A 21,040-nucleotide genomic window follows, 5' to 3' on the forward strand; every position below is an offset into this window, starting at 1 on the left:
GCGGAGTAAAAAGCGGCGCTTTTTTGCACATGACGGCGTATTTTACGGCGTTTTTCTACATTTTACGGCATTTTACGGCGTAATGAAGGTGATACGCGTCTAAATGATGCCGTTTTCCGGCGGGGATGGCTTGCCATACACAATGATCAAGCGTCAGGTTAGGCGCGTTACTCGCGTTATCCAACGCGAGTAACGCGTTTGGTGTGGCCGTACCATTAGAAGAAGAACCCTCGCGCCAGTTTCAAACACAACAACAACAACAATTTCGTCTTCGATTCAATCCGTGTATGGTTCGTTCTTTGAATATTCCGATTTAAAACAAAATCAGAAAAAACAAAAAATGACTGTTTTAAATCAAAATTAAAGCAATATTAAAGAATATTCAAAGAACGAACCATACACGGATTCACGTCCATTGATTACTTCTGTGTTTTAAAAAATGCCGGTCTTCGTTGGTCTTCCTGTTTATGAAGGTACGGATAACTCCGCCCCCTGCCCCCGGCGTAAAAGCGGTTCTAGTTCTAGCCCAGCTCAAAAGTGGGGCTGGAGTTGAACCGGTTTTTAGGGGCCGGAGCCGGTTCTTTGGCGGTGTGAAACCAAAACACTGGCCCTAGCTCCGAACTGGCCCGGCACTGGCTCCTATTTTCCGGTGGTGTGAAAGGGGCAAGAGAGAGAGAGAGAGACAGAGAGACAGAGAGACAGAGAGACAGAGAGACAGAGAGACAGAGAGACAGAGACAGAGAGACAGAGAGACAGAGGCTGCATCCGAATACCTAGTACATACTATTTCTGTCTAGTGTCTACTACTTGACCATACTACACTTGACTGTGTAGTACGGTCTACAGACATGCGTAGAACGCCTCCGAACGCCGCCGAAACACCACCGGATGTTTGGAGATGACGTATCTCCCCCCAGATGGCGGCAGAATTTACCTGTTTTCCGTCTTGTTATCGTTGCTATTAAATAAAAAAATGTCTCTTTCTACGCGAATGGCTCTTGAAATGGATATCTCTGCTAGAAGGCGTCGTCGTCGGTCATCTCGTAGAGCGACTTACCGGCAGGTTATGTTGTATATATGTAGACATTTGGTAAGTCATTTTTTTGGAATAATAATAATACATTTACAGTTATTTGTTACTCCGTGAAAAAGACGATTGAAGTTAATTTTTCCTTTTTTATTGAACACACACACACACACAAATAAAAAGCCGCTGTTGGTGGTGTCGGGTCAGCCATCTCTTCTTCGTTTGTTACCAGACTCCGGTTGCATTGTGGGATAGCGTAGTGTGGTCCGTGGTTCACTTTGGCGGTAGTATGCATTCGGAAACGACTTCCGTACTACAGAATGCATACTGGGTATTCGGACGCGCTAGATTTTTCGCATACTACAAAATGCATACTATATAGTATGCAAGTACGAGTATTCGGATGCAGCCAGAGAATGTGAGAACAACAGAGGGACATAGGCACAGTTGGAGACGGCCCGTAATGGCTTTAACCCAGGACACATATGGCATGATCTTCACTCCATCACACACTACAAAGAGAGAATTACATGGCTTGGATCCCCCGCCATGTGTCTCATGCCCTGACAGCAGGGAACCGGACTGCAGCCTGACCCCCGCGCCAAAGATGTGGGCGCGTTTTGGACGCAGCTCCGCTGTGCCCTCCATACAGGGATCAGTATTAAATCTGACACCGAGACCCCCCAGTCTGACCGAGAACTTTAATGAGAGGCGACGAACGGGACTGCAGGAAATACAAACCAAAGACAGACGTTTGACAGATAAGGGTTGCACTGTTAAAGGAACCACAGTTCCCACCGAGAGGCCGGGGAGTCTTGCCAAGGTCGTGGACGGTTCAACATTAGCTGAACTCAAAATGTACTGGTACATTAATCTACAAAAGATGTATCACCAGAGCCACGGTTTAACAATCTGTTCAATGAAATCTGAGTTTTCGATTAGCACATTTTATGCTGTCCAGGTACAGTCTATTCTTCCAGCCAGGAGTCCTACTATGTCCAGGTACAGTCTATTCTTCCAGCCAGGAGTCCTACTATGTCCAGGTACAGTCTATTCTTCCAGCCAGGAGTCCTACTATGTTCAGCGTTTCCCTGATAATGTACTCCGAGGTTCCCCTCCAGGCCAAGAGTCTACAAGCAATGGTTGTACTTTTTTGGAGGTAAATACTGTAGCGAATGGCTGTTCGTGTATGAAAAGGATTGTGATGGGTGGGTGTGTTTTGGAGCGTTTCCCTGTTCAATAACTAAAATAGGCCATCAATCTTCTCAAAGAAAGTTGGTATCACTACGAGAGATAGTGATAACATTTCCCATTTACAAAAAGTAGAAAGGTCGTTAGGCAGCCTTGAAAATGGTATCAATAAAAATGAACGATCCCCAGCCCTAATCCACAGCGAGGAGAAACACGCACGTGTCTTTTAAGACCTCTATTTAATTGACATGACCTGGCCTGGCATGTATAAAACCTGCACTTAGCGAATAACATGTGTTTATCCCGTATACTGGCCATTTAAGTGCGGCAATATTCATTAATAAATGCCCCGTGTGCTGCTTTAAAATGTACTACCAGTACCTACTGCTACTTTTAACTACTTCCTGCTTGCATGCCTGCCATAAGGAAAGCGGCTGAGTTTCTTTTTCTGTGGAATGCATCTGGTGTACCTGCTAACAGTATGTGATTTCAGAACTCGTTGGTTAAAGGATGCTGATTTCAGCCAATAAGGAACAAGACGCGCATGTGTTTGTGTCCCCGGAACTGTAGAGTCTGGTGTGGTGACATAAAGGCCCCCTTCAAAACCAGCTCACACACTCACTTCTATGGATTAAAGCTCAAGCTTAAGGCTAAGGTCCATTAAAGTGGTATCAATTAAAGAGAACATGTTCTCTGTCTTGCTTGCCAAATCCATACTGCCGGCAGCGTTTTGAATTATACGCATGGCGGCGTCTTTCAGGGATAACCGACACCTTTCCAGGATAACTTTGGGATACCACTGGACCTTGTTTTCCCATCGTGGGATTAATGTGGACAACATTTATTTGTAATTTGTCTGCATATATCCCATAGACCAAGAATTATAGGAAAATAGGGTCCAGGTTGGAAAAAGTTATAATTAAGAGCGCTGTAAGCAATATTTAATATGGAATAAATATTCAATGGATAAGCAAACCCATAACACGCCCTGACTATTCCAGACAATCCATTGGCATACCTTTTCCATTCATAAAAACAGTATATAACAGACTTGCATGTAAGGGACACATTCAATGTATGAATGTGAAAAGTCAGATAAAGAAACATCTGGAGGGAGAGGGGATTCAACTCTGCTGGCTTGCATTGGTCTATGTTTGTGAACGAGTGTGTGTGCATGCGTTGTCTTTCCTATGAAGGCATAGCAGCCAGGAACTGCAATGCAGATGCCCGCCTGGCTGGGGCTGTCCCCCCACCCCCGTCTGCTTGCTGCAGCAGCGTGCAGACGACTCGTTCAGTTGGTTTTCAGCACATACGGGCTGCGTCTAAATTACACTTTGGTGCACAGACAAAATCGGCACTGTGGTTCCGGAGAGACAAACTAAAAGAAGCAAGGACAGCAATAGAAGGAGTGAATTAAAGGGTGACGAGGGAGAGGTGAAAAGAAAGGGGTGAAATGGATTTGATGTAGAAGTATTAAAGGATAACTTCAACCTGGACCCCATTCTCCGATCTTTTAGGGTGGCAAATGCCGAAAAAAAAAATGTAACTGATCCATCCAACATTAAATCGAGAGTGCTTCAGACACTGCAGTGGCAAACCAGCAGCAATGGCACCCTAGGGGAATAACGCCGAGTCAATGTACGTCCCTAAAAAGGACTGGATTGTCATTATAAGGGTCTTGACAACATTATGGAAAGGATGGGGTCCCTATTTTGTGCGACCAAGTCTCACTCAAGGAGAAGTCTCACCCTGAAATCTTGTTGTTGCAGGACATTTCCTTATTGACACTACAATATCAACCCTCCCTCACCCGAATCGCTCCGATGAAACAAAGCTATGCATTCTGTAGTCCGACAAAACAAACACCTGCAGGGCAGTCCTCTCTCACTTAGGGTTCAGAGGCTTTTCCTTCACTACTACTTCAGCGAGAATTGGTTAGAGCACAATAACAAACCGACCGGATCAAGTAAAAGGTCAAGAAAAGGTTGAAAAAGGAAGCCTTTCCATAACATTGTCAGACATATAATAACAATTTGAGCCCGTCAGCGGCAAAAACAAGCACTTTTCGAGGAGGTACATTGACGGGGTGCGGTTGCCCCAGAGGATTACATTGCAGACCGTTTGGTGGATTACGGCTGCAGCATTATCATCCCTTTAGACCCTTACAGTGTAAACGATGGGAAAACAGGGTCCAGTTTGAAAACGCCCAAAGTTATCCTTTAAGTGTGAGGGATGAGACCCATGCCGTTCCTCCGGCCAACACTGATAGTTATTACATTCTCAAAATGCCAATTTGAGACGGTGCACTGCACCCTTTGACCCAGGGTACAGTCTCAAACACACTCCTGACACAAACCCTATTTGAAACAGCAACATACTTGGCAACAGTATTAAACTTTCGGCGGAATATTTGAGGGCTAGTTCACCAACCCTGCTTTCCAATTGCAAGGTAGCTATAGTGCTGAATCTGAAGGTCGGCTCACTCCTTTAAAACGACACTGTTCTGCAACATTGGTATGATCAGCAGCTATCCAGTCATAGCTCTACCCCGCTGGATGTTGTACCTGTTGGCTGCCCTTGAAGAGGAAGACAAATCTTCGCCATTTTCATGAATGGCATCTCCGTTCTGTTGGGTTTCTGTAGAGGGAATGACAGCGATGGTCAATTCTCAAACGCTTATTACTCTGGAACCGCTCAGTTTATTTTGGGATTTCCATGGGGGCGTTATCAACGGTTGCAGATCAAAATGCTTCAGGACAAAATTGGACAGACCTACAGCTAATCAGAGCAACGAAAGGTGTGATACATCATCGGTAGTCTTCCTGGTTTGTTCATGAAAATGCCTCAACAGCGCTCCAATAAGGATCTCCTCTGTACAGTCAACATATCAAACCTGCTCAAAAGAATAGATCAGCGGGGGGCCATACACATAAGGCAGGGCCAATAAAACATGAGCTTGCCGATTCGTCTGCTCTATCGGCTAGATTAAATAAAATACAAAAACTCAATTTCATTTCTACACCTCATGGGAGACCCTTCTGAAAAACCAAATATAAAACAAAAGGAGGGATGCCCACTGACCCCCGCTTCTCTCTCACACACACACACACACACACACACACACACACACACACACACACACACACACACACACACACACACACACACACACACACACACACACACACACACACACACACACACACACGGCTCTTACTGGTGGGGTTGGTGGTTGTTGTGTTGCCGTTGGTCAGGGGCTGCACCGCCTCCTGGTCAGCGACCGTCAGCCCGTCCAGATACACCGTCAGCTCCCCCGTGGACACCGCCGCTCCCTTCTGCTCCACGCTCAGCTTCAGCACCTCCTTCACATTCTCCACTGACGGGGGGGAGGACGGGGACACGCCAGAACATGAGTTACCACTGTATCGCACGCACACCCATTCATGGATATCATTTATTTTGAGAAGATATAAAGTATACAAAAAGGTTGTGATGATTGTAGATAGTTTATCAATACAGGTAAGCGTTCAGTAACTTATGCTCATCTGATTTTGATAACATATAATCTAATCCATATTCCGACCCCAATGTTTCAATCTATACGATAATCCAATTTTAAAGGTTGGGTATGGAATTCTCTTTTTTGGCCATTTTTGCAAAATTACTTGAAATCCTTATCATAACCCACTTACAGCCACTGAGTTAGAAGTACTGACATGAAAATTAAACTAGTCAATCATCTGTGGAACGGGCAGGGCTCGAAAAACCCCAGCCAATGATTTCCAGAACCACCGAGTGTCATTGGACAGTAAGTACGTCAATCAAACGGTCGTACTGCACTCCCCCTCCCCCTCCCCCGCTCCCCGCGCGTGACCCCTTCATGCACGTACTCAAAGCTCGTGACCCAGAGCAAGCTTCTGTTTGTTGTTATCCTGCGGTAGCTACTGGAGCTAGCTAACTAGCTAATCCACATTTGGACCTACCACTAGAAGACAACCCTAAACTCAAACCTAGCTGGCCTGGCTCGCTCTCGCGCATCTGTGTTCGCGCTCGTGCATGATTGCGCGTCCATGTACTTGGAATGGGTGGAGTCAGAGTCAGTGTTGAAGGAGAGGGGGTAGGACCATTTGAGTTGTGCATTTTCAAAATCTGCAGGGGTTTCGCAAATCCCATACCCAACCTTTAATAATAAATAGTGAATCGTTCTCATGAATGAATGTTCACAAATGTTTTTGCTGCTAGGCTGGTCTATGCAATCAACATTTCATAACTTTGTGCCTAGGGAAATACTGCACTATAACAACAGCTTGTTGCTCTTAGCAGCCCAGTGGGGGGGTCAGAGCAGTCAGCTTGGGAAAGCGGCGAGGAATGTACAGACATGTATACGGCGGTGGCTTACTAAAGCACCTAAGCCAAAACACATCTGACCTTTGATTAAGCTACCTCAGGAAAATAATTGCACCCAGGAGCATGACATTGTTGGTGTGCTAGTGTATATATCCAAGTGTGCTATATGTCCAAGTGTGCGTGTGTATATGTCAGCGTGTGTGCGTGCGTGAGTATATGTCCTTGTGTGCGTGCAAAAGCATACATTTTCTTTCATGCTGGTCCAGGACTTGCCGCAGGTTCAAAGTGGCTTTGCCCAGCAGAGAGTCTGCCTTAATTGTATGGTGGCTCCATACCTTGAAGTCCACCTCTGATTGGGGCGATACATTCCTGAAGGAAAAACACAATACACACACACACGTTACACAAACATGCACATACACGCCTTTCAGATAATACTTAAACATGTTTGTTTTCGACTGGTCAACCAGAAAGTCAAGTTGAGGGCTCTTTTGTTCTGAGAAAAGCACTTGTGCCGATATATAAATCGCGAAAGAACGCCATGGGCTAATGATAGAAATATGCATACAAGAATTAGACCAGGTTTTATATAGTCCCAATAAACCACCTTTAAACAATGTTTAGGTTTCGCAAAAAACATCTAAATCTTTTATAATTCTGAATTTCATTATATCTGGTTCATAATTTTCCATAGCATTCTGCACCCCAGTCAGTAACCGCGGCCCGGTAAGGCATGCTGCCCTTCTCCATCTGTTGTTCTTTACATGCCTTCATTAAAAAAACTGTTTTAATTAGATTCTGAATAATAACCTTGGCTCTAAGAAGCTTGTTTTGCCACTATTGTAATCTGCCAGACACACACACACAGCTCCAGAGCAATGGAAATATCAATCAATTCAGTCCGTTTCACATTATAGAAACCATGATCCAGCTGATTCAATTATATTTAGGGCATTTAGCAGACGCTTCTATCCAAAGAGACTTACAACCATTCTTACACACATTCACACACGGACACATAAAGCCTGCTCGCACGAACAGCCTGCTCAGTCAGTGATCAGATGGATAGATAAATAAAAAATCACAATCATTGTCATCATGTCACTCGACAGACAGCTGCATATTTTGGATGATTATTTGATTTAAACATTCAACTGCTAACTGCTTATCCCCCCTCCATAACAGTTCAACGGAACGATGCGTCACACATCCACTACACGTTCACTACAGCTGACTGAAACGCTGCACGTTGAAAAATGTCACACTTCCCAGCCTTATTTAAGACAGGAATTCATCATAAGCATTTCAGATGACTCTTATAATACACAATGTTTAGTCCAACCACGTTGGGCCTCTTAGATTGTAATGTGCTCAACTTCTACAGACTTCCAAGTAAGCATTATCATTTGTATGCATTAGTCGTTCACAAAACGTCCGGTTATTTAGTCTTGCCCAAAACACAGATAAATAAAAAGTCCACATAATAAAAACAGGCCGTTACGTTTTTGGTTCAGATATTCACCATCATCAAAATTGAGATGTTTCCAAAACCAAAACTCTCCTGTTCCTGTTTAGTTGTACATTTAGAGTAAATGTATAATGTGGCTGAACTTTATGTTTAAGGGTGGAAGAGGTCAGATAATTTAATATTTTTGTAAAGAGGTTAAAAACAGGATGAGTGAGTGATTTCGTTTCTACAATATTGTGAAATGCAGTGTCTCAACCTTTTAGGATAAGGATCAATCACATTTTTGAAATTGATATAGGACAATGGTGTGTCATAAATTTACTTCCCAGGATACAACTGGGCTGCCCAGAGCAGCGGTTTTAAACTGCCTCTGACAGTAGGGTTTCTTGGTCTTAAAGTTGTCTCTTTTTGACAGCTTCCTCAGTTTTTTGGAAGATGTAAGGCCCATTGTAGTGTGGCGTTGTTATGATAGTTCCAATTGAGTGAAACACGAGTTTTGTGTGGGAACCCAACACCATAAACTCAGCTATCGACATTCACTTCACATAATTGCAGTTGCATTTCGTAAATTGCCCTTGAGAAAAATGAACATGCAACTACAGTGGAGGAACGTGTAAATCCACTTATATTTTTTTAATAAACAAATAACATGGTCAAAAGTCATGAGCACGAAACAGCGCATGAAAAACAATTGGTACATTTATGGAAAACTGGTTCTGGGAAATCCATTTGCAGGGATCACCTTGTGCTACACCTGTGGTGATATCATTTATCGGGGACGACTTGAAATAATAAATTATGTCCTCATTATGATCTTTCAACTTTAACCCGTTCTGGGACACAGTCCTCTCGTATTTTGCAAGCCATCTCAAGACGCAATTATAATTTATTGATTTGAATTGTAAACCCTTAACAAACTCCTTCCCCGGCTGCATGCTGGACGTCTCTCTGCCACAGAGCATGACGGTATTGCTGCGGCTGTGGACATAACTCAAAGGACCGCCTGAAGGGTACACCAGTAAAATGAATTGGGGGGGAAAAACTAGGAGGGAGGTAGATACAGGAAAGAGGCAGTCGGCACGCACCCCATAAATCCCTAACACTAGGGGTGTGACGATTTACTCAGCTCACAATTCGATACGATACATGATATATTGGGTTCACGATTCGAAATTATAACTAAATTTTGAACAAAACCTGAATGAAGAACATTTTTATTTATTTTAAGAGACACAAAACAACGCCATTTGCTCTATATTTCCATTTCTTATGAAATTGTAAACAAGATGTGTTAATTGACCACTGATTGGCCAGAGAGTTACACCACTGGACGAGTGCGACGTCCGAGCCTGACACCAGGGTGTTGAAAATGGAATCCCCGTCTGAAATCGCAGCCCCTTCCGCTTTATAGCAGTGTTTACATCATATCGTCACAAGATGAGATATTTATCGCAGAAAGCAATATGTTCGATTTCTTCTTCTGACGAAAGGAGGGTTTATAGTTTATAGCAGTGTTTATATCATATCATCACAAGATGAGCAACGTCACAAAAAGCGATGTTTCATTTTATAGGCGACCCACAACGTACGATTTCCCAGTCACGATAATGAACTACGAATGCACTAAAATACGTAATAGTTTAAAATTCATACATGTATGCATGATGTTACCCTAGAAAGCACAGAAGAAATAAGAGAAAGCGTGTTCAAGCGGAGAGGGGGTGCGATTAGAGCAAATTTATGTCCATAAAAAAAGTCAGAAAAAGGTAATTTATATTGCAAACCACTTTTTCGTCTCACCTACGCATTTCGTCACGTTTTAATATCTTGATATTTTGCAGCACGAAATATCGTCACACCCCTACAGCAGAAAAAACAACAAAAACGTAAATGTTCCATTATGATTCGAGGGGAGGACACCGGTGACACAACATCCAAGGGCTGCAGCCTCCTGGCCTATGTGACATGTGTGTCCGCTGGTTCGCTTAATCGTGTATAATTAATGAAGTTTCATTCATCAAATTAGCAGTGGCATTTAAACATGCCTGGAATCAAGCATAGCCAATAAGATAGCCTCCCTTCCCTTACCAAACAGGGCTCTAAACTAACATTTTTCACTGGTTGCACTGGTGCGCCTAACTTTTTTTCTTAGGTGCACCAGCACAAAAGTTAGGTGCACCCAAATTGTCGACCATATCGCATTCAACACTGCAGTTTCACAGGTTCACGTTTTATAAATAGCTGTCCATATAGGCACTATTGACTTGTAAATGATGAACTAAGAATCTGGTCAACATAATGTCCTTTATTTGAATATTTGCACAAGAAAGGTAATTTCACTGAAACATTTTGGTGCTGTAAGTGCTTTACTGAGCTGCAATTTAAACTTTAAACATCTGAAGATAAATGAAATAAAAAGAAAATCTAAATTAAAAGTGCAAGTGTTTTAAACTGAAACTTCAAACTGAACATCTCATGGCTCCAGGTCTTATGGACTATCCTCAATTGCAGTCACATGCCCCTCTGATGGCCAACTCATGTAGTTTGGCCTTCTTGATCTTTGGCAATAGCCCGGGCTATTATTTGTTTTCTATCACTGAACTTTCGAACAAAACTCTTGCTCAGCAACGATGGGAAATAGCCTACTATCAAATGCATTATTTAAACCAGTATGAATATTACCGTAGGCCTATATGTTTACCAGGCAATTGAATAAGCCTGCACACACACACACAGGCACGCACGCACGCACACGCAGAGTGGTAATCGGGAGAGTTGGGAGAATTCCCCGTGGCCCGTTAACGTTTCGGGCGGCGCCGGGTCAACGTCGCAACCAATTCGGTTTTGTCTAGAGGGGAGTAACTGAGCGCCCCCTCCCGAAGTGGTACAGCCCAGGTCGGCCTTGAACTGCGATTGGTCAGAAAGACGTAACACAGCTAATGACAACATTGAACTCTCATGCAGGCTCGAACAGAGTGACACACAAACACACACACACACACACACATCGTTTTTCACCCACTCCGTATCCAGCTTATTCCATGCTTAAAGCACCCAGGCTACTATGCGGCGAGCTGGGGCTCTCATGTTCTCCCCTGCGGTGTATACCTTGTCCGCATCCCCTGCCATCCAATTGTCATACGATTCATGCAGACTGGTTTTGAACGGCTGATTCCATGGATGTAGCCTACTTTGCGTGTGCCGTGTTTCCCGCCGATGTGGCGAAGCTGTATGGTTATGCTGTTGAGAGCTTAAATAAATGCACGATATAAGTTGACTATGAACAATTATTGAAGTTTAACATTTTGTTCAGCAAATTTGACAACTGACAGATGCAATATTGCAGCCTGTGAAAATCGTAAAATTCTGACGAGTATTCTTAAATGAAGTTGAATAAACAGGAATATCTGGACCACAGCCAATCAGAGGGGGGTCCCGCTCTTCATTATCTCTGATTGGTTTAGACCATGATATGGTCCTTTCAGAGTCGCAGAGGTTTTTTCTTTTTGAACGGCTGGTTGCACCGGTGCGACCTCCGATTTTTTTTAGTCGCACCATTGAGAAATTAGGTCGCATGTGCGACCAAATTGGTCGCACTTTAGAGCCCTGCCAAATCAATGTGGATGACATTTTTGGTAGAATCCTCATGTTTAAAATGCAAAGCCAAGTCTCTCTAGAAGCACAGCCCTGAGGGTTGCATAGTGAGGCAGAGATCTGCTGTTGCCCTGAAAGGGGGAGGGCTGTGGGGAGAATTCCAGCCGTTTCATTGGTTGACATGGACTTCCTTTCGTCGCATTGGTGCCGTGTCCACATTGCTGTGGTCTCCAGGGATTTATGAACTACAACTGAGTGCAACCACCACCACAACCCCCACCAGCACTGTAAAGGTTCCTGGGGTGCATTACGTTAGGCCCTAGCTCGCAAAACACACTGATGAGCACATGTGGTCAAGAACAGACACATAACAACCACAAAGAGTAGACTGGAAAGAAAGAGACGGATCTCTGTCTGTCTTCCATCTCAAGGTTTCTACTCATTCTTCCATCACTGGTGTCTAGCTTTATGGTCAGTGCCCTACTGGGGGGGGGGGGGGCTGCCTGATCTGGGACCCCTGAAGCCCTTTAAGACCAAGGACAAAGGCTTCACTGTGTGAATGCGGGCATGATGATGGACCCGACAGGCCGAATGATAGAAACACAAGCAGACAGACAGACAGACAGACAGACAGACAGACAGACAGACAGATCACCAGAGCCGTTGGGTGTGAGTCTGACTGGCCAAATGATAGAAACACAATTAGTCAGAGAGCACAGACAGACAGACAGACAGACAGACAGACAGACAGACAGACGTCAGACAGACGACCAGAGCCGTTGGGTCTTACAGTGCGAGTCTCTCGTCCCACTTAGGGTTGGAGGAGCTGTGGGTCTTTGCCGTGCGCCGCGTCTCCCCGTCCGCTGTCACCTCCACGTAGATGGACCCGAACAGGCTCTTCTTCCTCCGGAGCTTGGCACAAGAAACTGGCAGGGGACAAGAAGGACCCGTCAGATCCCCATGGTCGAATCCTATATTTCATTTACTTATTGTGTCATTTTGGAGAAGAATCACTGATGTGAAACGATGTGTAGGTTTTCGAGGGCACTTGTCTTCGTAGTGACATGGTCTCTCATCTCCGAGACTGAATGTAAGCAGACTCACTGATGGCATGAAGTTGTGAAGATTCTCCATGGTTATGGCTGGACTCCGCCCTGGAGGCCGTGGCCATGTCACAGACCTCAGTGAGAGACTTCAGGAGCAGACACAGTAGCTGGTTAGGGCTGCACTTTACAAATCTTGTCTAGTTAACAGGTTATTGCGTTTATAGTCCATGAAATATCATAATTAATGGGGATAATCATAAAGTGTATTATTTTTCAATGCATGAGAAGGACAAACATGAACATGATGATTTCCTATTCAGCTCTGGTACTAATCATAATAGAATAGAATAGCCAAGGGTCCTACCGTTTTTGGATAAACTAATACTGGGCTGGGAGTGTGAGTGTTACACTGAATAATGCTAGAAGACATTTTTTTGTTCCATGGATCAAAATATATGCAGACAAAGCATACCCCTGTCTCTCATAGCGATAGGGGCAGAAGATAAAACAAAGTTAAAGCCAAACCCAGACACTGTGGGCTACTTTACGGCTCAGTCGCCCTCCTGCTACACCTGAGAGTCGCAGGTCGCAGGTCGCGGCTACCTACGTCTGGTGTGCGTGGCTGGGCTGTCTGGTTCAGCCCACTCCGTGTCCCATGGTTCCGCTGCAAACAAGAAACAGGAAGTGCCAGAATCAGCTGAGCTGGTAACAACAGTGCAATGACTCATTGTCGGCAGCCTCTTACAAGTTGTCCTCGTCGACTACAAAGCCTGGTCCACTTTTGCATTCTGCTGGTTAGCATTTTTACAACCCTTTTAAGCATGTTGTAATTGCCAACTGTGCAAAATCAAACATGTTTCCTCCCTTCGCAGCTAAATAGAGTCGGCGATGACCACATGTTCTACAAGAGAACAAACTACTGTATCACTGTACCCCACTTTTATACTTCCTATTGTATACTTGCTCATATTGCTAACAGTGACAAGTTAGTTCAAATACAACATATTTTGGCTATTGACAGCTTTCTATGATATAATTTAGGGCTGGGCGATATGGACAAAATCTTATATCACGATATGAGTAATATTATATCACGATATGGATATATATCACGATATGGTATTTTTGAAGTAAATTAAAATAATAAATGGCTTAAAATAACCATACTTCACATTTGATCAGTTTTTTCTTTTATTTTGAACTTGAATTTCCATGCTTACAAAGGAGTAAGTAGCGAACAATCTGTCATTAACTGCAGTGTCATATAGTGCAAACATCTTGTAAACATTGAACTGTTTTTTGAATACAAATAAAAAAACATTTTAAAGGTGTGCTTCACACCTGCCTGGCTGTCAGTCAGTGCAGTGTAATATAAAATAAAAATCACAGCATCACACAAATATTTTAAATACTAATTATACACATTGTATACATAGCCGGTGGTAAAAATAGAACTGTTTCTTCAATACAAATGAGATTTTTTTTCTCTCTCGGTATAAACGATATGGCCAAAACTCTCCCGGTAGACACTTTCATATCGTCCACGGTATGATATCGTCATATCGCCCAGTCCTAATATAATTACATTTATATTTAACGTTTGTGTACTAATTCTCCTATACAAGAAGTAATTCCGTGGTACAGCCCCGATGGCTTACTCATAATACAAGTCATCTGCAGAGGAAAGAAACAAAAACATACAACCAGACAGACATCAACACGACGGAACAAACTGTCAGCAAGTTAAAATTCTTTGTAGAGTGAATACAGCATTCTGCAGCATCTTTCTAATCCTGCAAATTTGCACCAAGAAGAGATAAAAAGCATTCTATATGATGAAGAGGATCCTTCATAATTTAGAACATCTGAATCAAAATGTCGGGTACGTGGACGTCTCAAAACTTTGATACCTCACAATATCTGAATACTAGCCTTGCGTAAGTAAGGTTTTGTGAATAACAAGGTACTAGTGTTTTTCCCCTTGAACATTTACAGTCAGTGCTGATGTGCACGATGCTGACGTGCGTGTGCAAACAATGCTGATGCATGTGCGTGTGGAGCAAATGTGCACAGGCACATAGGATTGAGTGTGATCAGTTGGGGTGAAGCAGTTCACAAAACCACAGTTTGGTACAATACGGTTTAGTGTTGCCAACAAAATAAATGCCTGAAAATTTTTCATTTGCCTTTAGATTTTTCCATTTATCAACATGGATAGCTTGGCCTGGAGCAGCATATGGAGACATAAACCAAACAATGCCTGTTCTATAACATAATTTTCCGTGGAGAGGTCTCGCTTTGAATATTTACAGTACAGTCCAACAAGCCAGAATGTTTTCAGCAGCAGCTGACGTGTGTTTTCATCTTGCCGTGCTTGAGAACACAATGGGAGCGTCATTTCACTTTATGTGGATATTTAACACATGTTAATTCCGTCATAGGCTATTCCCATGGTTACGCATCTTCTTCATGAAATTGATGAATGAGAATTTGATTAGTAACATAATGAAAATTGCGGTAACCTGTGAAGAGAACTCAAATAATATTAAAAATGAAAACTGCAGACAGATAGGGCCTAGGTATGTGTGGTTACAACACTATGAAGTCTACCTCCCCAAGGCATTCTACTCGTATATATGACAGCACCCCATTAAAAACTTCTTCTTTACAACCTGTGGGTAGAAGCTAAGTCTCATCAACTCCAAATTCTCCAAACAATGTGAAGAATGAATTGCAGCTACCGCATAGACAAAGACAAGTCTTCAACGACTCAAGCTTATGTCTGTGTCAGAGGGTTGCCAGCTGACCAAGTCTGGTCATTAATTAACAAATGGATTGTTTTGTTTGCCTCGTCTGCATTCTCTTTAAGGACGTCCTTGTTTATCTCAATAAAAACAAAAACGGATTACAAAAAAATAACTGAAAACGATACACTAAATTGGAGATTTATTTTAAAACAACAAATCAAAAGGTTATTTTTACTACAGATCGTCGTCATAAATCGACTTGTTGATTAAACTGCACACCCTAGCCGGCTCCAGAAATACTAGTCAGTTCAACGCTTTGGCAACACTATATGATAACGTTTATATACAAGACATATACATGCCTTCAGTCATGAACTAATCATTAACAAAACCTTAATATACATAGATAATGACCAAGGGCTCAGTCTACCAGCCTATCTAGACAGTAGCAACTGGGAGACTAGTCTACCAGCCTATCTAGAGGACTGTTCCAACTGGGAGCCTAACAGGTAGTCATCATACATCTGGTGGACACTCCGCCTGGAGAAGACACTGGGACATGGCGGGTAATAGCCCTTTCAACTTCACGCCTGTTGGTAAAGTAGGGTGCCATAAAAGCATCAGTTATCAGCATGATTATATTTATATTTTCTTTAGGGAGTTTGAGAGAAAAGCGGCTTCATTGTTATCACGTCATGACAGACGATCATGCAGACTGCAGTGAAGCATGTCGTAAAATGTCCCCCTTTTAGTCTCATCTAAAAAAAATGATTAATATTTCCCATTCTGACTTCTGAACCAGGCACCAGCTGATGTGAAAATGTTATGTTTTACATCCCTTTGACAGAGCACTTAAAACTAATTGTTGGAAATGTATTGGAACCACTGAAGTATAATGATATTACATCCATCATTGAAATAAAAAGAAAATAAACAGTGAATTTGAATGATACATTTCCCATGTAACATTATGAATAAAATGTCCAAAGAGGGCCAACTGGCTAGATTCCCCATTCCCCAGCAAGCCAAGTAGACACAGCACTCAAAGTTCGGCAACAAAACCTTGGTTGGCCAAACCAACGCATGAATCCCAAACCATTGACGGAAACCACTTCATCACGGCTGTTTTCTCTACGATTCTGTCTTGGACAGAACAACAGACCAAGTGAAAAAATGACATTGCCCCTTGCCATCCTTAAATCCTTTGCTTTCGCAAGTGCGGCTAAAAGGGGAGAAGAAGCTGGATGCGGTCTTACCCACAGAGAAGCTGTACATGAAAGCAAGGGGAGAGGGCTAAGTGCAAGAGACTGGGACTCAATGTTTGTGCCAATGTTTTTAACGCCCCGGCTAATGACTAACAAAAACGGGCAGCCCTTTCAAACTGCTTCTGAGACTTTAGATATGTCAACCAATAGGTCTGGTCAATTTTTGCTCATCACTAAGAGGTTCAAACGTCACAGCCCTCTCAAATGATAAGACCAAAAACATAATAAATAACAAGTTGTATAATGTGATTAACGATAGTTAATCTGTTCTACTAGTTTACATTTAGGGAACTACGTTTTTACAAACACACACACACATTCTCTCTCTCAATGCTGCCAGGCAATTTAAATCACACTTTCCAGATAACAAGGCCATCTTGTAGCGATTACTTCCTCTATTTGCAGGGTTTTAAATGCAAAAGAGCAATACTAACGCACTAAAGAGATGGATGGCAGATGTGTTCTCTTCAAATGCAAAAAGGAAAGGAAAAATAGCAACAGTAAGTATAAGTAACCTATGTCTCCCTTAGACTACCTCTTAATACAAGAGGGAGTAATTGAAGGATTTGTGACACACGCACACACTTATGCACAAGTGTAACCCAGTGACGCATCTCATTTATCTTACGCTTCTCACAATCAAACTGCTAGATCTTTATCCTTAGGTATATAACTAAATCCCAGAAAGTCTCCTCATTCCACACAGTAGCGTGGGTACAATCTGACCAGAGCCAAGTCCACTCTGTTGTTTTGCAACACCAGACAGAGCTATGAATAGTAGGTTCAAAAACAATACACAGTTAGTGTGCGAGTTTGAGTATGTGTGATAATTCAAGTTAATTTAGTTTTGTATTAATGTGTAATTTATTAAAGAAAGTGGAAGAGATGGCGTTTGTAAAGAATATGTAAGACCAAAAGAGAAGATCCCTAAAACAAGATTGAGGGCCAATTCAGGCCAGGTAGACAGGAGATAAATAATCAGTTACTTTGGCATGTAGTGGCTTAATTGGCAGTGGCAAAAACCAAAACAAAGCTTAAGCACGTACACAGCCTGCCAGTGGATAAGTACCATAATGCTATAAGAGGGGCTTTTGAATTTGAAGGTAAACATGGCCTTAAGGAGTAATGACTTGATTGTAGAATAAGGCTTTATGGTTTTTCATAAATGTTCAGCTTCATCGTTTTTAATAAATGTTCAGCTCATAGAAAACATTGCTTTGCTGAGGTCAGGCGATACAATAAAAAAAAAAAAAGTAAAAAGATTTGTGTTTTTATGTTTTGGCTTGGTTTAGGCACCAGGTTGTCTAGACTCAGTCACTCAGTATATTGTTTACCAAATCAACACCGACATACCGAAATAAATACTGATCTTCCGGATACAACCAAGGACAGAGCACAATACCAGACTGAATGGTTGTGTGAGGAAGTCTTATTTGACAGAGCTTTTGCAATACATGCAGGGCATGTACTGCTCTGCAGATTGGAGTGGTAAAACCCTATCGGCCCTGCTAGAGCAGACAACAACAGCTACAGGAGACAAGAGTGATAATGGAGTCTTTTGCGGTTTGTCATTATAGGGTCATACAACATTTTTTAAATTGTAATAACTTTTGAAAGGTTCTGATGAAATATTTTCTTTATACCAACAATCTTCTGGAGACTAAGTCAAAGTCAAAGACAAAGTCCTCAAAAAACGTCAATATGTCCAGAACTCAGCTGCACGCCTCCTCACTGGTACCCGCTCCAGAGAACACATCACACCTGTCCTCCGTGAACTCCATTGGCTTCCAATTAAACACAGAATCAACTACAAAATATTACTCATCACCTACAAGGCCCTCAACAGCCTAGCCCCCCCCTACCTAGCCAACCTCCTCCATCACCACGCCCCCTCCCGATTCCTCAGGTCCAATTCTGCCAACCGGCTACAAGTTCCACGGACTGAGCGACGGACTTGGGGTGATCGGGCCTTCTCAGTTGCTGCCCCCACCCTTTGGAATTCACTCCCCTCCCACATCAGTCTCTCCAACCCTCTTCTTTCAAATCTGCCCTCAAAACATACCTTTTCACACTAGCCTTCCCCACCTAACTCCCACCTTATTCTTCATGTTTAACCTCTGTTTTTCTTTTATTCCTAGTCTGTCTTACATAGTTTTGATAGGCCAATATGTAAAGCGTCTTAGAGTACCATATTAAGCGCTATATAAATTTAATTTATTATTATTATTAAGTATTTGGAATTATTTAAATGTGTAGTGAAAACTTTAATTCATTCCCTTGAAGTGAGACACTGACACGATTACATTATGTTGTAAAAGCCAAAGTTAGTGTAACTCTGATGACAGGGAAAAGTCTATGGAAGACCTAATTGATCAGATCTGGCGCTGTTTTTGTGCTACTATTTCCCCATGTGAATTTGCTTAAGCTCATGTAGGGGAAGACACAAACAAAGTTGGTTAACATACCTTATTGAGTCTATTTACATGGACACAAATAACCGAATTTAACTATATAAAAACAATAACGCAATTAGATGCGCACGTTTGCCAATTAAAACAGAATATTTAAAGTCAGCATGACAATGCCTAACATTGCTTGGTATGAGGAAGTCTATTTGGCATTAATTATTTAAGCATCCACCCTTTTTTCTTCAATGCTAGACTCTGTCTTGAATGTCTTCTCATTTCCAGATGGGGTGAGACAGCATGACAGTATCATCGTTTCCGGTTAATTTGAAACTAAGTTGGACAAGATTTCAAACTTTACACTTAAAGCCCAAAGTGTGCCAAACATTGCATTATAGTATTTTAATATTGAACTGCGATTATTCAAGTCATGAGATGCAAGTCCGGTACGTCTGTTCTGCTTGCTGTCATTTAGCAGCAGCATAACAATAAACGGAAGTATTTTTAAGCGTCTTTAATATACTGTTTTGTGCTGTATAATTCATAGAGCAGGTAATACATTTCACAGGCCTGTTTTCCATTTGTGCTATGCTCCAAAACTTCGTGAGTGAATAGACATCTTGCACACAACACTCAACTTAAACGTTAGTGTGAGCACCAAGGTATCCCGCATTACCTGCAATACAGTACAGATTGTATTGCAAGGACTAGCCATACAGTTCAGTACACAAGGGATTTCATTTGCACTTGTTCCAATGTCTCGGGAGATTTCAGTCCAGAGCGGTTGATGCCTAGAGCCCTGTTGTTGATGCCTCAACCACGGCAGTATCGACTAATGTCACGGCAGCCAACTCCGATGACAAACTTGCATTAGCTCAAACTGCCTCTAGTTTTTGACAGTGCTTGCGACGTCAGGATTTAAAAGCTGCTCGAATAGCTCTAACTAACAAGGTACTCAGTTTTAATGTGGTGATTTTTGTTATCACAGTATTCGATGCGAGCAAATCCAGATAGAAACAAGCTAAAAGACTGGCGAAGGGGTAAAAACAATGCTAACGTCTTGTTGGCAAAGTAATTTAGCTAGCCTCCCTAGCTGTCCCATGAACCTGAAATGCTCGGACCAAATGCATTAAGGACTGAAGAACAGCTACACTAGAATGCAAACGTTGCATAGGCCTGCTGAATAGCTAGAGAGACTCCTAGATAGCATGCAGTACAGCTTAAGTCACCTAGGTCCACTCTTACTAGCCGTTAGCCAGCTGCTTGCAGAAGGGCCCAGTAGCTTGCTAGTTAGCTATCTAGCTAGCTCCTTAGCAGCCATGTCCGCCATCACAAAGATGGGCAGTCAGCTGGCTGAAAGTGGAAATAGACCGTTAAGAAACTATCTGTGAAACGACACGGCTTCGGGTCTTTGTGATCGGGTGTAAGGAGTTAGTGTAGTCAGCCAGGTATGTTTTATTACCGTGTCAGTCGCTCCTGCTTCCCGTTACTCCGAGTTACTCCGGGGTTCCTTTTTGCTGGCTGGTAAAATGCCAGTCGTTTTGGCTTTCTGGGCCCGACGAAGTGCTCCGATCAGTGGCCATAAAGCCCCAGTACCGCAAAAACAAAATAGACACCATCCACGGCTAAATCTGATCCAGCGCGCTACCCCAAATAATGAAGTGTAATGACATTGTAGATATAAAAGTCGGTATTTTAATAAGTGATTTTACTTATTATTTTATATATAAAAAATAAATAAATATATATTTATATATACATAATAAATACATTTAATTTCAATAAATAGAAGAAAAGTGTATTTTATTTTTGTAGACTTACTGAAAACAGGAAAACTTAAGTTATAGAATAATATAGGCCTACACACACACACACACACACACACACACACACACACACACACACACACACACACACACACACACACACACACACACACACACACACACA

At 42.4% G+C, this 21,040-nt stretch overlaps 1 protein-coding gene across 2 annotated transcripts in view; it reads right to left on the minus strand.

The window, feature by feature from the left end:
* Window positions 1-20,692, minus strand: part of LOC130376834 (NEDD4-like E3 ubiquitin-protein ligase WWP1) — a 36,381-nt gene extending 15,689 nt beyond the window's left edge. For both annotated transcript variants that reach the window (XM_056583732.1, XM_056583731.1), the window contains exons 1-7: window positions 20,553-20,692; window positions 13,281-13,337; window positions 12,732-12,819; window positions 12,418-12,553; window positions 6,810-6,934; window positions 5,436-5,594; window positions 4,783-4,855 (exon numbers count right to left, since the gene is read on the minus strand). In XM_056583732.1, the coding sequence (XP_056439707.1) occupies window positions 4,783-4,855; window positions 5,436-5,594; window positions 6,810-6,934; window positions 12,418-12,553; window positions 12,732-12,798 (560 nt within the window). In that variant the 5' untranslated portion in view covers window positions 12,799-12,819; window positions 13,281-13,337; window positions 20,553-20,692. The remainder of the gene's footprint in view (window positions 1-4,782; window positions 4,856-5,435; window positions 5,595-6,809; window positions 6,935-12,417; window positions 12,554-12,731; window positions 12,820-13,280; window positions 13,338-20,552) is intronic.
* Window positions 20,693-21,040: the final 348 nt, after the last annotated feature.

This window comes from Gadus chalcogrammus, chromosome 23 (genome assembly GCF_026213295.1).
Source record: "Gadus chalcogrammus isolate NIFS_2021 chromosome 23, NIFS_Gcha_1.0, whole genome shotgun sequence".
In the NCBI taxonomy this organism is placed as follows: domain Eukaryota; kingdom Metazoa; phylum Chordata; class Actinopteri; order Gadiformes; family Gadidae; genus Gadus; species Gadus chalcogrammus.